Genomic DNA, 15567 nt, shown 5'->3' with positions numbered 1-15567 from the left:
GTTGCTTCCATATTTTGGCTATTGTGAATAATGCTGCTATCAGTATGAGTGCACACTATATGTTTCATCTATACCAATAGATTATAAATTTTATCTGCAACACCCTTAAACCCTTTGGAAATCCCTGAGTTCTATATCATCCAGTATCAATGCAGTAAAACTATTTCTTGTTTGCTTTCTCAGGAGTCGTAACTACTAAAACTATATAAAGCAGATCAGAACAAAACACTACCCTCAAAAATAATATTCCCAAAATGTCTAGAATGTTTCCATTGTAGTGAATATTAAAGAAGGAACAAGGGAAGACACCAGGTTTAGGTTGCATATATAATACATTGAATCTATCAGCTTATCTCCTCATCTTCTGAAAACCTATGGCATTAAGAGCAATGGAATAAAATATGTGTACCTACAACAAATAATAGAATAAGAGTAGAATAAGAGGGAAATGATTAGAAAGATAGAAGCTTCTTGGAAGTTAGACAGCCAATTCATAGATGGTTAGTGACTGGTAAAGTACTTCCATTTGGGTCCAGTGAAGAATGCAAGTAAAAGGAGCTCTACCTCAGGAGAAAGTAGTTTTGTCCCTAAAGAATCTCTGTTGATAGGAATAGAAAGTAGGAATAAAATGTGGACATTAAAATAACAATCAATTGAAATTTTATGTCAAAGACCTCTCTATACTTAACATAAAATGTTAATAGCCAGGTGATACCTCCTTAAGGAAGGAAAAGTGAGAATTCTTCTCTAATGAACTCTGAATAATTTAGGAATCCGTACCTACTATGGTTTGATTGTCTTCTCCAAAACTCAAGTTGAAATTTAATTGCCTTTGTAACAGTATTTAGAGGTGGAACCTTTAAGAGGTGATTATGTCATTAGGGATCTACCCTCATGAATAGGTTAATGCTATTACTGAGGAAGTGGGTTCATTATCATGGGAGTGGACTTCGCATAAGAGGAGCTGAATTCATAAATTCAACCTGGTTTTGTCTATGTCTCCCTTGCTTGTGAGCCTTTTCACCCTTTTTTGCTGCCTTCCATCATAGGATGACACTTGCCAGATGCTGGTGCCCTGCTATTGGGCTTTCTAGTCTCTAGAACTGTGAGCCAAACAAACTTTTCTTTTCAAATGACCCAGTTTGTGATATTCTGTGATCAACAGAGAATGAACTAAAACAGAAAAGAAGTACTGAGAAGTAGGGCTGCTGCTGTTACACACACCCGCATATGTGGAAGCAGCTTTGGAAATGGGTAATGGATAGAGGCTGGAAGAATTTGGTGAAACAGACTAGAAAAAGCCTAGGTTGCTGTGAATAAAGCATGAAGCGCAATTATAGTGAAGGCTCGGAAGAAGAGCAGGGTAGGGAATGTCTAAATCTTCTTAGATCATTTAAGTGGTCATGGCCAAAATGGTGGTAGACGGCCGGGCGCAGTGGCTCACACCTGTAATCCCAGCACTTTGGGAGGCCGAGGCGGGTGGATCATGAGGTCAAGAGATCGAGACTATCCTGGTCAACATGGTGAAACCCCGTCTCTACTAAAAATACAAAAAATTAGCTGGGCATAGTGGCACGTGCCTGTAATCCCAGCTACTCAGGAGGCTGAGGCAGGAGAATTACCTGAACCCAGGAGGTTGAGGGTGCAGTGAGCCGAGACCATGCCATTGCCATTGCACTCCAGCCTGGGTAACGAGAGAAACTCCATCTCAAAAATAAAATAAAATAAAATAAAAAGATGGTAGCAATGGATAGAAAGGACATTCTGGTGAAGTCTCAGACCTTGCCATAAATGAACAAAGTATTAAAAATTAGAATAAAGACTATTCTTACTACAAAATAGGAAAGACCTTGGCAGAATTGTGTTCATGTTCTAGGACTTTATGAAATGCAGAATTGAAGAGTGATGAACTGGAATATCAGATGAAAAAAGTATCTAAGTAGCAAAGTATTCAGACTGCTATATGGTGACTTTTATTGCATACGGTGAAATGCCAGAGCAAAGAAGTAACTTAAAGAGTTTACTTATAATTAAAAGGGAAGCAAAGCAGAAAGATTTAGAGAATTTGCAGCCAGACTACATAAAAATGTACATTCAAGAGAGAACACTAGAGGTGTGGTAAGCAGCCTTTTGCTAAAGAGATTACTGTGGGTAGAAGAGGGCCAGGTGTTATTCATCACGATGATAAAATAAAGACCCCGAAGGCATTTCAAACATTGTGGAGGCTTTCCTCCCATCACAAACCCAGAGCTTTGGGAAACCAAAATAGTTTTTGGGGATGGTCCCAGAGAATGCTTCATAGTTTTGCCACCCAGAGCCATCTTGGGACTCTCCTCCCCTCATTCTAGCACAGAACAAAAAAAACCTCATAGAACAATGGCGGATTTCAATGTCACATTTGGTGGGGACATTTGAGCCACAGCATTCCTTCCAAAACTCATGTCCTTCTCACATATAAAATACATTCATTCATCACAGTAGAGGCCATCGCATCGATTAGGAGCCATCACAATAGCCCCCAAATCTCAACTCGTTCCAGCATCAAACCCAAAGTCCAGAGTTTCATCTGAATCAAAAATGGGTGAGACTAAAGTCACTCTCTGTCCTGAGACAAACTTCTTCCAGCTGTGAGCCTGTGATATCAAATTATCTACTTTCAGAATATAATGGTGGGAGTGTCATAGGATATACATTCCTGTTCTGAAAGTGAGAGCTATGCAAGAAGGAAGGGATGACTTAAGTAAGTCAAAAATCCAAAAGGGAAAGCAAGTGAGCTTGAGTGTGGCTTGATCTCCTGCTCTGGAAGGTCAAAGTCATGGCGGTGTCTATCGGTCGATAATTTTGCAGGCTCAAAGAAGGCAAAACCTCTGTGGTATAGCCGCCGCCAACTGGATTTCAAATGATGTCACATATAGCCTGGGGTTTCAGGTAGAAACCTGCTGCAGGAGCAGAGACACCACAGAGTCTCCGTTAGGGCAGTGCCTCCTGGAGTCACGAGAGTAGAGTTTTCTCTGAGACTCCAGAAATGCAGAGTTATAAGTATGAAACTTCAACCCAGGAGGGAGAAATTTTGAGCTGAGCCACTGCAACTGCAGGGGTAGGGCTGCCTGAGACCTCAGTGCCCCACCACTGCCCCAGCATGTTCCCAGAATTGAGGAAATGAAGTCAAAGGAGATTATTCTCAAGCTCTAAGACTTAGTATTGCTTTTCCTTCATGAATAATTCCGTGCTACCCATTAAGTCTTTTTTAAAAAAACTGTAAGTTATTGGTTTACTAGATAAATAGTTGTAAACAACTACTTGGTCATGCAAAATGTATTTAATAAAAAGGACAGCTGGGCACAGTGGCTCACGCTTGTTATCCCAGAAAAAAAATATATATATATTGCTTTCCCTTTTGGGTTTTTGATTTACTTGAGACAAGTCATCCCTTCCTTCTTCCATAGCTCTCACTTTCAGATTGGGAATGTCTATCCAATGACTGTCCCATCATTATCTTCTGGAAGTAGATAATTGCATTTCACAGGCTCACAGCTGGAGGAAATTTGTCTCAGGACAGAGAGTGCCTTCAGTCTCAGCATTTTTGATTCATATGAGACTCTGGACTCTGGACTTCGGGTTTGATGCTGGAACAAGTTGAGCTTTTGGGGGCTGTTGCGATGGCTCCTAAATGATGCGATGGCCTCTATTGTGATGGATGAATGTATTTTACATGTGAGAAGGACACGAGTTTTGGAAGGAATGCTATGGTTCAAATGGCCCCACCAAACATGACATTGAAATCTGTCATTGTCACAGCATTAAGAAATGAGACCATTAAAAGGTGATTAGGTCATGAGGGCTCTGTCCTCATGAATAAATTAATGCCATTAGCACAGGAATGGGCTCCTCATAAAAGGACAGGTTCTGCCTGATTTCTTCTGCCTCACATTCTTGAGTGCCCCTCTGTCCTTCTGCCTGCCATTTCCTGTCACTTGATGACCTTTGCCAGATGCTCATGCCATGGTCTTGAACTCCCCAGCCTCCAGAAACATAAGCCAAGTAAACTTAAAAAAATAAATAAATTACCAGATGGTAGTATTCTGTGATAACAGCAGAAAATGGACTAAAAATAAAACTAAAACTAGAAGAAAGCCTCCTACATTCTCATATTTACTACGTGCAAAATGTTATATAACTCTCCTCTTCCCCGCCCTAAAATCTAAGTGTGGGAATCAAGAAGCTGGGCTTATATACCAAGTACATACAGTCATTTTTATTAGAGACTCTATCTCAGATGGAAAGAGGCACTAAAAAACACCAGATACAGGAAAAAAATGCAGCAAAACAAAAGATAAACACTGACTTATACAAACAGCACAACAAAAACAACTAAAAGAGATCTACAACCAGACACATCACCATGAGACTTCCATGCACTAAGGAACCAAGTGTTTCCAGAGGGAAAGACAGATGATGCAGTAAATGAGTTTCAGACTTCTCAAAAGCATTACTCTGCAGGGAAGCATTGCAATAATGCCTTCAAAGGCCTGAGAGAAAAGGAAGTTTAACTGAGCATTCTGTATCGGCCAATCTATCAATGAAGTCAGTAGTTAGAATCAAGATATTTTAGTCATGCAATGACTCAGAATATTTCTCTGAAAAATTCCCTTCTTAGAGAGTTGTTTGAGGACACATTCTGGCCAAACAATGAATAAAAAAAGAAAGAGGAGATGGTAAGGCAGGAATAGTATATTCGACTCCTCCAAAAAGGCGGTACCAGGATGTCCCGGAGTAATGCTAAGTACTACTAACAGGGATTGAACAGGAAAGACTTCTGTAGGCTGAGGAGGGGTGAGAAGAGTGGAATACATAAAACAAATAATATAATTAGGACATTGGGAATAATTGACTATTTATTGGGATATGTAATGAAAATTTATTTTAATTTGTGTCCCAAACATTTTTTATCGAGACATAGGGTGGCCATTGGACTCATGAAAGAAAGCAATGTCATTATATAGTAAAAATTCTTTATTGATTTTTACCTTTAAGAATCTCTCAATAGAGGCCAGGCACAGTGGCTCACGCCTGTAATCCCAGCACTTTGGGAGGCCCAGGTGGGTGGATCACGAGGTCAGGAGTTCGAGACCAGCCTGACTAATGTGGTGAAATGTCATCTCTACTAAAAATGCAAAAATTAGCTGGACGTGGTGGCACGTGCCTGTAATCCCAGCTACTCAGGAGACTGAGGCAGGAGAATTGCTGAACCTGGGAGGTGGAAGTTGCAGTGAGCCAAGATCGTGCCACTGCACTCCAGCCTGGGTAACAGAGTGAGACTTCATCTAAAAAAACATAAATAAATAAAAATAAATAAATAAATAAATAAATCTCTTAATAGAAATAGTAGACAATATAACTGTGTCTTTTGAATGGAGAGTATTTATATTTACTTTAGAATTATAAAAGTGGAGTTTTTATCGATAAGCAGGAAAGTTGGAAGGGGATTTAAAAAGTGAAGAGAATAATAGAAAATCTAATATTTTCTATTTTGCAGAGTAAGAGTTAAGACATGCTATTTATGGCAAATGGCTAAAAAGCAGAGGTTTAAGAAGTGTACTGGGTAACATGTGAACTTGTAACTTTCCTATCAGAAGAAGAAATCAGACAATAGCCACGTTTTGTAAATTAAAAAAAAAAAAGTGTTTCAAAAAAATGAGAGATTGAGGTACAAACAACGGGAACTAAAACCAGAAAACAGCAAGAGTAGTTGTTCTGGAAGAACAGAAGTGTTGATGGGCTGCGAGGTTGTTTTATCTTTGATAAAACTAAAAGCAGCTAATTTAAAGAAAAAAATAAAGACCAGAGAGATGTTTGTTTGTGCAAACAAAAAACTATATTTTCATTATGTCTAATATGTTCTTTATTTTAAATTTTTTTTGATATGTTTCAAATGCAAAGACGTCTCCTCATTAAAAGCAATGTAGTTGTGCCCTTTAGTTTCTAAGAATTTGGAAAGAACAGATGTGTTCTCTCATCTGTAAAAGTAATCTAGATCCATCAAAAATGTTTTTAAATCATGGTTTTTCCTCTCCTTATTTTAAAAGCATTCAATTTGTATTACCTTTTTATGTTTATGAAGTTCTTTAAAAATACCTTCACAATAAGTTTATCTGCTAGGCAAGAATGAGAGACCTAGTTGTGAAAGATTAAATGACATGTCTTGGTCTCATGGGTAACCAGTGGTAAGTCGTTAAGAACCCATGTCTTTTTGACTCTTGGTCCCAGAAACTATTGTCTACATTTCTGTTTACTTGTGTATAGCATCCTGAAAATTCTGTCAGAGCCTGTGATTTCAGTAACACTAAAATTTCTCTCTTAAATGGTACAGATATTCAGTTTTAATATAAATACGTTCTGGGGATCTAATGTACAATATGTTGACTATAGCTAATAATTCTGTATTGTTTACTTGAAATTTAGTAATACAAATTTGCTTAAGTGCCCCCATCCAACTGGTACCTAAATAAGTTTAATGAAGGACGTGCTAATTAATTTGATTTTGGTAACCATTATACAATGTGTAAGTATATCCAGTCATCACATTATACACCTTGTTGAATATCTATTATTTTTATTTATCAAATAACAAAGCTGGGGAAAAATATTCTCATGTTGTGGTTTCTCTTGAGATAAAGTGAATAGTAAAACTTGTCTGCCCCCAAACATTGTATAAAATATCCTTTCTGATTGCAAACAAGAAACATTTCTTTACATATTCAGTTCTAATCCTAAAAAGTTGGCATATTTACATGTTCATGGAAAAAACGGAGTCAGTTGTAGATCAGAAACTTGAACATGGCTTGTCTTTTAGTCCATCTCTATTCCTGTCTTCATCATTTTGCAGAGAAAAAAAGGAACAAAGCCTGAAGAAACAGGATAAAAAACTTTTTGATGCTGCAATCACAGTGAAAGGAAATGTAAATAATGACTGTTTGTGTCTGTTTTTCATTTTACTTTTGACAAATTAGGTCATTATAAATCTTGAAGTATAAAAATAGGAAAAGATAAATTTAGATTAGTGTAATGACAGCAATTTTTAAAAAAGTGGCAGACATGATGTAAATTTTGTTAACGATTGCTCCCAACGCCATTACATTGCTACTCTTTGTATATGAAGGTATTATTTCTTCCTTGTGATCTTGATTCTGAAGTTTCATGCATCAGTAATAAATCTGCTCTGTGATGTATATGACATATTAAAGTTTATTAGAACTCAATGCATACTGATGATCTGTAATACAAATTTCATAGGAAATGCCTTCCCCATTTTCAACAAAATTTTCAATTTGCAATTTTCTTCAGCCTTGAATCCCATATTTGTTGATGAATTAATTTGCAAACCCTCATAAATAATATTTAATCTATATATGATGCTTTATTTAAAGTAAATTAAAGTTCTATAACAGTGAAAAGAGAATAGATGACAAGAACTACTAATGTTATTATCATTTAAAAATTATATTGTGCTTTAAAGATTAAAGTGCCATGTGAAATATGTAATCTATTTTTTTGGACATAAAATCATTTGTTGAATTATCATTGAGAGATACAAACAAAAGAGGCGAGATTAGACCTTATACTGATAGGAGAGAGAGAATAAAAGAGTCAAAAATAAGTAAGTATCTAAAAGAAATAGGGATTATATGGAAAATGTTCAGATGTTTATTGTTTTCTTCCACTGTAAACACCATAATCCCTACATTAATTACATGAATTTTCCCCCAAAATCATAAACATTGTGTGTGTTAAAACTACTCTTGTTTGTCAGATTGCTGCTTACACTAGGGACAGCAATACAGAGTAAATGAAACTGAAAAGAAAAGGAAATTATATTCCCTTTTGTACTAGAAGACAGAGTAGCTCTTTTCTTTTTTGCTACTGACATCTATTGGAAAAGCTGAAGAATATATTGATATGTTGCTTTTTGAAAGCCAGTATAAATGAATTAAATTTGGAACTCAAATTTAAATTAAAAATCATGAATGTATAGTACATGAATCATTTTAATAGCACCATTCTCTGCTTGAAAACAGACAGATTTTTAATCCTATAAAACTTTTTAAATTCAGGAGTTGTTATTGCACATACAGTGATATATTCTTTAAAACTCATGCATTCTAGATATTCAATATTCAAACTTTTGAACTTTAGTAAAAGAAAAGAATAAAGTTTGGCTTATAGTCAAGTTTTGCCTGTCAGGCACTCTGAATTGTTTTTATCATTTGGATTGATGAGATATAAAGAAAATATGCTTTCCAAAAGAATTCAATATTTGAATGTCCTTTTCATAGAAAAAAATATTTGTGGAATGTTATAGGTTTTTTCCCAAATTTATTTAAAATATGTGTATGCCCAGTAAAGTATGTATACTTATTATGTAACTACTACTCTATTCTGTCTTTAAGTAGATCTGAGAGTGCTTGGTCTACACAGGGTGTTTTGTGTCTAAATAACCTCTCATGCATTTCTATGGGAATATAGCACACACAATTCTGAGGAAACACTCCTGATAAACAGCCTATAAAGTTCACGTTTTCTCTACCCTGAGCTGGACTGGAGAGCGTACCAAGGAGTCTATCTTTGTCTTTGAGCTTTTACCAATATGATAAAATCAAGCCTGTGATGGTACTTTAAGAAGTGTCTTTCTTAAAATTTAACTTATTTTTATTCTTAATTAGAAATTATACATTAAAAATTTCAAAAGAAATATATGAATGCATTACAAATACAAATAGTATATGCAGAGTGAAAGTGATCATTTTTCCTCTAAGACTCCTACTCCTCATCTCCCAGGTAAAACAGTGAACTTAAGTTTTCTAGACTTTATGTATTTACATATCTGTGGATGTGTATACACAAAAGGTATGGTGCATGTTTCTATCTATTATTTATAGTTATATCTAACTTACACATCTACATATTTGGGGGATATGTGAATTTTAGAAATTACAAATTCAATACGTAGAAGTACCAAAAAATACAAAAAAACAAACTACCAAGCCCCCAAATGCTACCATGAAGAAACATGTTCCCAATATTTTGCAAACATCATCTCAGACTTTTCACATCTCTAAACAGATATAAAAGAGAAAGATAAAATGGGATCATACTCATGTCCTCTTAAAATTTAAAATATATTTAAAATAACCTGAAATTTGTAAATATTTTACAAACTGAAAAAAAAATCAAAGGGATTACTGACTTATAGGTGCTTTTTACCTAAAATATATTAATTCCTAAAAATTAGATCCCACCAAACCTAAGAGGGAAAAAAAAGAAAATACAGAAGAAATGTGAACAAAAACGTAACTTTTCTTTACATTTTCAAATTTATATCTGTTGGCTCTTGGCTGTGTAAAAATAAGGGAATTTGTAAACTTAAGCTCCTAACTTCCTTTTCATCCCTTAACTCATTTTCTGTTAACCATACTAATTGTAAATGGTCATGGTTCTATAATGTTTAGTCCTGCAATTTAGTAGCTTTATACTTACCTATTTTATATTTCATTTATAGCTTTTTATTGTGTTGTATTCACATTTCTTTGCCTTATTCATTTGTAGTTGCGTTCTGATTCTTATCGTGATGGTCGAGGGACAGATACACAATTTTATTTTGACTTTCGTTACAGGGGCTAGGTCTTACTCATACTATAATAAGAAATCAATGTGGCTATAAGATTAAATAATCCTATAGGCCAGGCGTGGTGGCTCACACCTGTAATTCCGGCACTTTGGGAGGCCAAGGCGGGTGAATCACGAGGTCAGGAGTTTGAGAACAGCCTGGCCAACATGGTGAAACCCTGTCTCTACTAAATAAATATGAAAAATTGGCCAGGCATGGTGGTGGGTGCCTGTAATCCTAGCTACTCAGGAGGCTGAGGCAAGAGAATCACTTGAACCTGGGAGGCGGATGTTGCAGTGAGCCAGGATCATGCTACTGCATTCCAGCCTGGACGATGGTGTGAGACTCCATCTCAAAAATAAAAAAGATTAATAAATATTATATAAAGTACCAAGCAATGACAATTTAGTTCATAGAAGTAGATGACATTTTATCCCTTTCTATAAAATCATATATACCACACTGTTTCTTTGTATTTTGTTTTTGTTTTCAAGAAATCTGTATAGGAATGTCCTTTAAATACATTTCTGGCATGCCTTTGGGCTTTCTGGAGTGATACAAGTAAATAAATTTACTTCAGTAAATATATTCAATAGATATACTTTAATAAATATATTCAATTGATTTATTTAATGTATTTACCTTTCAATAAGGAAAATAGATTTAGTGAAAATTATATGTTCAGGAAAAGAAGCTATAAAGAATTATCTTACGTCTTAAGCAGATAGAATGAGATATAATTACTTGAGAAACCCTTATCTTTGAGATTTGTTTCCCAGTTAAGTTATTTGTGCCTATCACTTGTGATGCTAAGGTTTTTCAGATATAAAATATTTACTGGGTAGTGTTTGCGTATGAATGAAAATGAGGGGAAGGAAACAGAGTGCTGCCCTGTTCCTTGAGCTCTCACACAGTCTCTGCAACTCTTGACTCTGTTCTTGACCCTTCTCCTCTGTCTTCCTCTTCACCAATTCTGGATTCTGGATAAGCATAATTCTTCCTCACACTTCCAGAGCAATGGAGAAGCTCAGCTTGCTAAGCCCTCGAAATCCATTGGGAGTGAGGTTTGAGGAACTCGTCTGGTTCTTTCTCACTAGAACTTTAGAAAAAAAGTGTACTCAACCACCAATCAAAGTCTTAGCCTGTCAACAAATGTCACCCTTCACTCCAACTGAGTCACATGTCAGGTGTTCTTTAAGTCTTGATGCTTGAGTCCATCTAGGCATGATCACTGAATTTACCTCACCATTCTGAGGTCTACAGAATGATTGCTGCAATCCCACATGTGACACTCTCTGTGGGACTGAAGGTACCTAAGCACCAACTTCAACCTGAACCCGGGGCTGGCTATGGAAGAAAGCTGAGTTGGAAGGGTATGCTATGCACCCAACTTATTTAAATGTACTTATTGAGATTCACTTGATGTTTGGGTCATATCCTCTATGGACAGGTCGGTACCTCTGCCTGGAATGTTGGCAGTCTTGTACACAAAGGGCGGACATGAACACTTATTTTATTTTTATGTCTGGGGGATGGGACACCCTCAGGGTTACAATGAAGACTAACTACAAACAACTTACAAATGCAATCTGGAGCTTCTGCTCTAAGTTGTGCTGTAGTGAACAAAACATTCTAGCATGTTGTCTTTCTGTGGGAACCTGCAAAAAGAGCACATCACTGCCTCGTTGAGTTGTAGTTATGAATGTTAGATCTAAGGTTATCCGAGGCCCTTAATACTTGTTTTTTAAGTGGCCTATAGTGCTAAGGCACAGAGATAGTTATTTAGATATCTGGGTATTTCTCCACCTTTGAGATAGTTCATTTCTTCATAATTTCTGTCATTCTTTAAAGTCAGCTTATGTTTGTTGCATGAATCCTTCCCCCAAATTTCTCAAGTTTCTTGATATTTATTGCAATGTTTGTAAGAAGAAGATAAAAGGCACGATGTTAATGTTAATTAAATGTTAAGAGACTAGTTAAAAAATTAAAATGCACACATGTCATAATACTAGGCAACCAATTAAGTAATGATACAAATCTTATGTTATGACATGGAAAGGCACAGTAAATTGCTTAGTGAAAGTGTGTGCTGATTAGATACATTACACTTTACTACATGAGGAAAGTAGAATATTTTCCCATGTAGAATAATTCCAAATAATTTGTGTTGATATTCTGCCCTCCAGGAGGTAAAGCATAACTCCTCACAACCCAAATGTAGACCAAACATTCCTTTCAAAAAGGGGAAAGAAAGTGTACACTTTACACTGACTAATACTACTGTGGTGGGTGATCAAGGTCAAAATCAACAGTGATAAGTCATGTTGACAGTATGTGCGCTTGATAGAAGGTATTGAAAATGACATGTTACCTCTGCGATCCTCCTCCCATAAACCATAACCCAAGTCTAAGTATGAGAAAAAAAAAATCAAATTCAAATATAGTAACATTCTACAGAATGCCTAACGAGTACTCTTTAAAACCATCAAAACCTTCAAAACAAGGGAAGTCTTAGACACTATCACAGCCAAGAGGATCCTAAAGAGACATGATGGCTAAATAGAACATATCTGTCCAAGATGAGATCCTGGAAGAGAAAAAAGACCTGGGGTAGAAACTAGGGTGATATGAATATGGTATGGACTTTAGTTAATAACAATGGTATCATATTGGTTCATTAATTATGACAACTGTGCTCTGCACAGTTAATTACACTACACAGTACTGTGTAGTGTAATTAACTTGGAATGGGGTTTATGGAAATACTCTACGATCTCTACAAATTTTCTGTAAATTTAATTAAAAATTTAAATGTTTAAAAATATAAGCCTTTGTTAGTGGAAAGTACGTATAGATGTATGCATGTATATACATAGCAAGACAGCTAGAATGACATTATAATATACTAACCTTGGTTATTCCTTGATGGTAGGTATACTTTCTTTCTGTTTATCTGTATTTTTTATGTTATTTATTGCTTGTGTAATAAAAAATAAGTGTTTCTGTTTCCTTTTATACATCTCATTTCAACTATTAGTACCAGCTACAGAAATAGCACACAATAAAGAAATATATTTTCTCACAACAGATCCAGAGGTCAGGTTAATACTCCCATGCAAAAGTCAGAGCTCTGAGAATGTTTCACTCTCTCTTTCAGCTGCCTGCCTTTAGCATGAAAGCATTGCCCTCAGGTTTGCTCATCCCTGGTCAGAAGATAGATGTCAGCATTAATTACATGGCAACATGCTTTCTTGTTTATATCCGTGGAAGAGGGGAAAACATCTCCTCCAAGCTGCCTAAAAGATTTCAGTCAACTCAGGTAACTGTACCCACCCCTAACTAGTCACATTTGCAATCACATATTACAAATGTTCACTGGCTTAAGCCAGATTCTCTGAACCAGTCACTGTTAATGGAGTAGGGAATTACAGGTTAGGCCTAATCAAATTCAACTAGAACTGGAAATAGAGTAACATTCCCCTGATACATGGGTTGCCTGAAGAAGACTGAAACAAACTCCTTCATAGACTTCTTATTTGTCTGCAGATGGAACGTGGAGTGGTCATATTACTGACTCCAACTGTTCCAAGCAAAGTATAAGAAAAGACACCAATGAGCCTTTTTTTAACATGTTTATTGGCTTTATATATGTCTTCTTTGGAAAAGTGTCCATATCCTTCAACCACCTTTGGATGGGTTTGTTTGTTTTTTTCTTGTAAGTCTGTTGTAGTTCTTTGTAGATTCTGGATACTAGCTCTTTGTCAGATGGGTAGATTGCAAAAATTTTTTCCCAATCTGTTGCTTGCCAGTTCACGCTAATGATTGTTTCTTTTGCTGTGTACAAGCTCTGAAGTTTAATTAGATCCCATTTGTCTATTTTGGCTTTTGTTGCCAATGCTTTTTGTGTTTTAGTCATGAAGTCCTTGCCTGTGCCTATGTCCTGAATGGCTTTGCCTAGGTTTTCTTCTAGGGTTTTTATGGCATTAGGTGTTATGTTTAAGTCTTTAATTCATCTGGAGTTAATTTCAGTGTAAGGTGTCAGGAAGGGGTCCAGTTTCTGCTTTCTGCACATGGCTAGCCAGTTTTCCCAACACCATTTATTAAACAGGGAGTCCTTTCCCCATTGTCTGTTTTTGTCATGCTTGTCAAAGATCAGATGGTTCTTGATGTGTGGCATTGCCTCCAAGGCTGCTATTCTGTTCCATTGGTGTATATCTCTGTTTTGGTACCAGTACCATGCTGTTTTGATTACTGTTGCTTTGTAGTATAGTTTGAAATCAGGTAGCGTGATGCCTCCAGCTTTGTTCTTTTTGCTTACGATTGTCTTGGTTATGTGGGCTCTCTTTTGGTTCCATATGAAGTTTATGGTGGTTTCTTCCAGTTCTGTGAAGAAGGTCACTGATTATTAGAGCAATGCAAATCAAAACCACATTGAGATACCACCTCATTCCAGTTAGAATGGAGATCGTTAAAAAATTTGGAGATAACAGATGCTGGAGAGGATGTGGAGAAATAGGAACACTTTTACAATGTTGATGGGAGTGTAAACTAGTTCAACCATTGTGGAAGACAGTGTGGCACTTCCTCAAGGACCTAGGAATAGAAATTCCATTTGACCCAGCAATCCCTTTACTGGGTGTATACCCAAAGGATTATAAATCGTTCTGTTGTAAAGACATATCCACACTCATGTTCATCATGGCACTGTTTACAATAGCAGAGACCTGGAACCAATCCAAATACCCATTGATGATAGACTGGACCAAGAAAATGTGGCACATATACACCATGGAATACTATGCAGCCATTTAAATGATGAGTTCATCTCCTTTGTAGGGACATGGATGGATCTGGAAACCATCAGTCTCAGTAAACTGACACAAGAGCAGAAAATCAAACACTGGATGTTCTCACTCAGGCGGGTGTTGAACAATGAGAACACAGGGATACAGGGAGGGGAGCATCACACACTGGGGTCTGTTGTGGGGGGTGTGACGGGAGTGACAGCTGGGGGTGGGGAGGTTGGAGAGGGATAACATGGGAAGAAATGCCAGATGTAGGTGACGGGGGATGGAGGCAGCAAACCACATTGCCATGTGTGTACCTATGCAACAATCCTGCATAATCTGCACCTGTATCCTAGAACCTAAAGTACAATAAAAAAAAAAAGAAAAAAGAAAAAAGAAGACACTGATTGGCCGGCGTGGTGTCTCATGCCTGTAATCCCAGCACTTTGGAAGGCTGAGATGGGTGTATCACTTGAGGTCAAGAGTTCGACAGCAGCCTGGCCAGCACAGGTCTTTGAAACCCCGTCTCTACTAGCAATACAAAAATTAGCCGGGCATTGGTGGTGAATGCCTGTAATCCCAGCTACATGGGAGGCTGAGGCAGGACAATCGCTTGAACCCAGGAGGTGAGGTTGCCGTGAGCTGAGGTCACACCACTGCAATCTAGTCTGGGTGTGACAGAATGAGACTCCCTTGAATTGGGAAATATGAACTAATGGTATAATCAACAATTAGTAAATCAGTGGTAGATTCACACTCATTTGTTTACATATTGTCCGTGGCTGCTTTCATATTGCACAGTGGCAGAGCTGAGTAGTTGTGACAAGGACCACCTGGCTTGTAAAGCCAAAATATGTTCTGGTCAGCCCTTTATAGGAACAGCATGCCAACCCCTGACCTTAAGTCAATCACAGACTTTGCTCCCTTTCTTAGTGAAGAAGATCAGCAAACTTCCTGCTCACTTGTCACTTTATTCACGTCTCTCCACCCCATCAACCAATGCACATCTAATTATCCACCTGAGACCAATAATAGACAAATGAGATTTGCCCCTAGGACAATTGTCCCAGAAGGTTCTGAACAAGATCAAAACATTAATCCAACTTCAAGGCTGAA

At 37.0% G+C, this 15567-nt stretch overlaps 1 protein-coding gene across 1 annotated transcript in view; it reads left to right on the top strand.

The window, feature by feature from the left end:
- AGMO (alkylglycerol monooxygenase) overlaps positions 1-14631 on the top strand; it is a 374417-nt gene extending 359786 nt beyond the window's left edge. Inside the window, exon 13 of the mRNA XM_074379552.1 lies at positions 12822-14631. Coding sequence (XP_074235653.1) covers positions 12822-13007 — 186 coding nt within the window. The 3' untranslated portion in view covers positions 13008-14631. The remainder of the gene's footprint in view (positions 1-12821) is intronic.
- Positions 14632-15567: the final 936 nt, after the last annotated feature.

This window comes from Saimiri boliviensis, chromosome 10, assembly GCF_048565385.1.
Source record: "Saimiri boliviensis isolate mSaiBol1 chromosome 10, mSaiBol1.pri, whole genome shotgun sequence".
Classification (NCBI taxonomy): domain Eukaryota; kingdom Metazoa; phylum Chordata; class Mammalia; order Primates; family Cebidae; genus Saimiri; species Saimiri boliviensis.
This window is presented reverse-complemented; position numbering and strand designations above follow the sequence as displayed.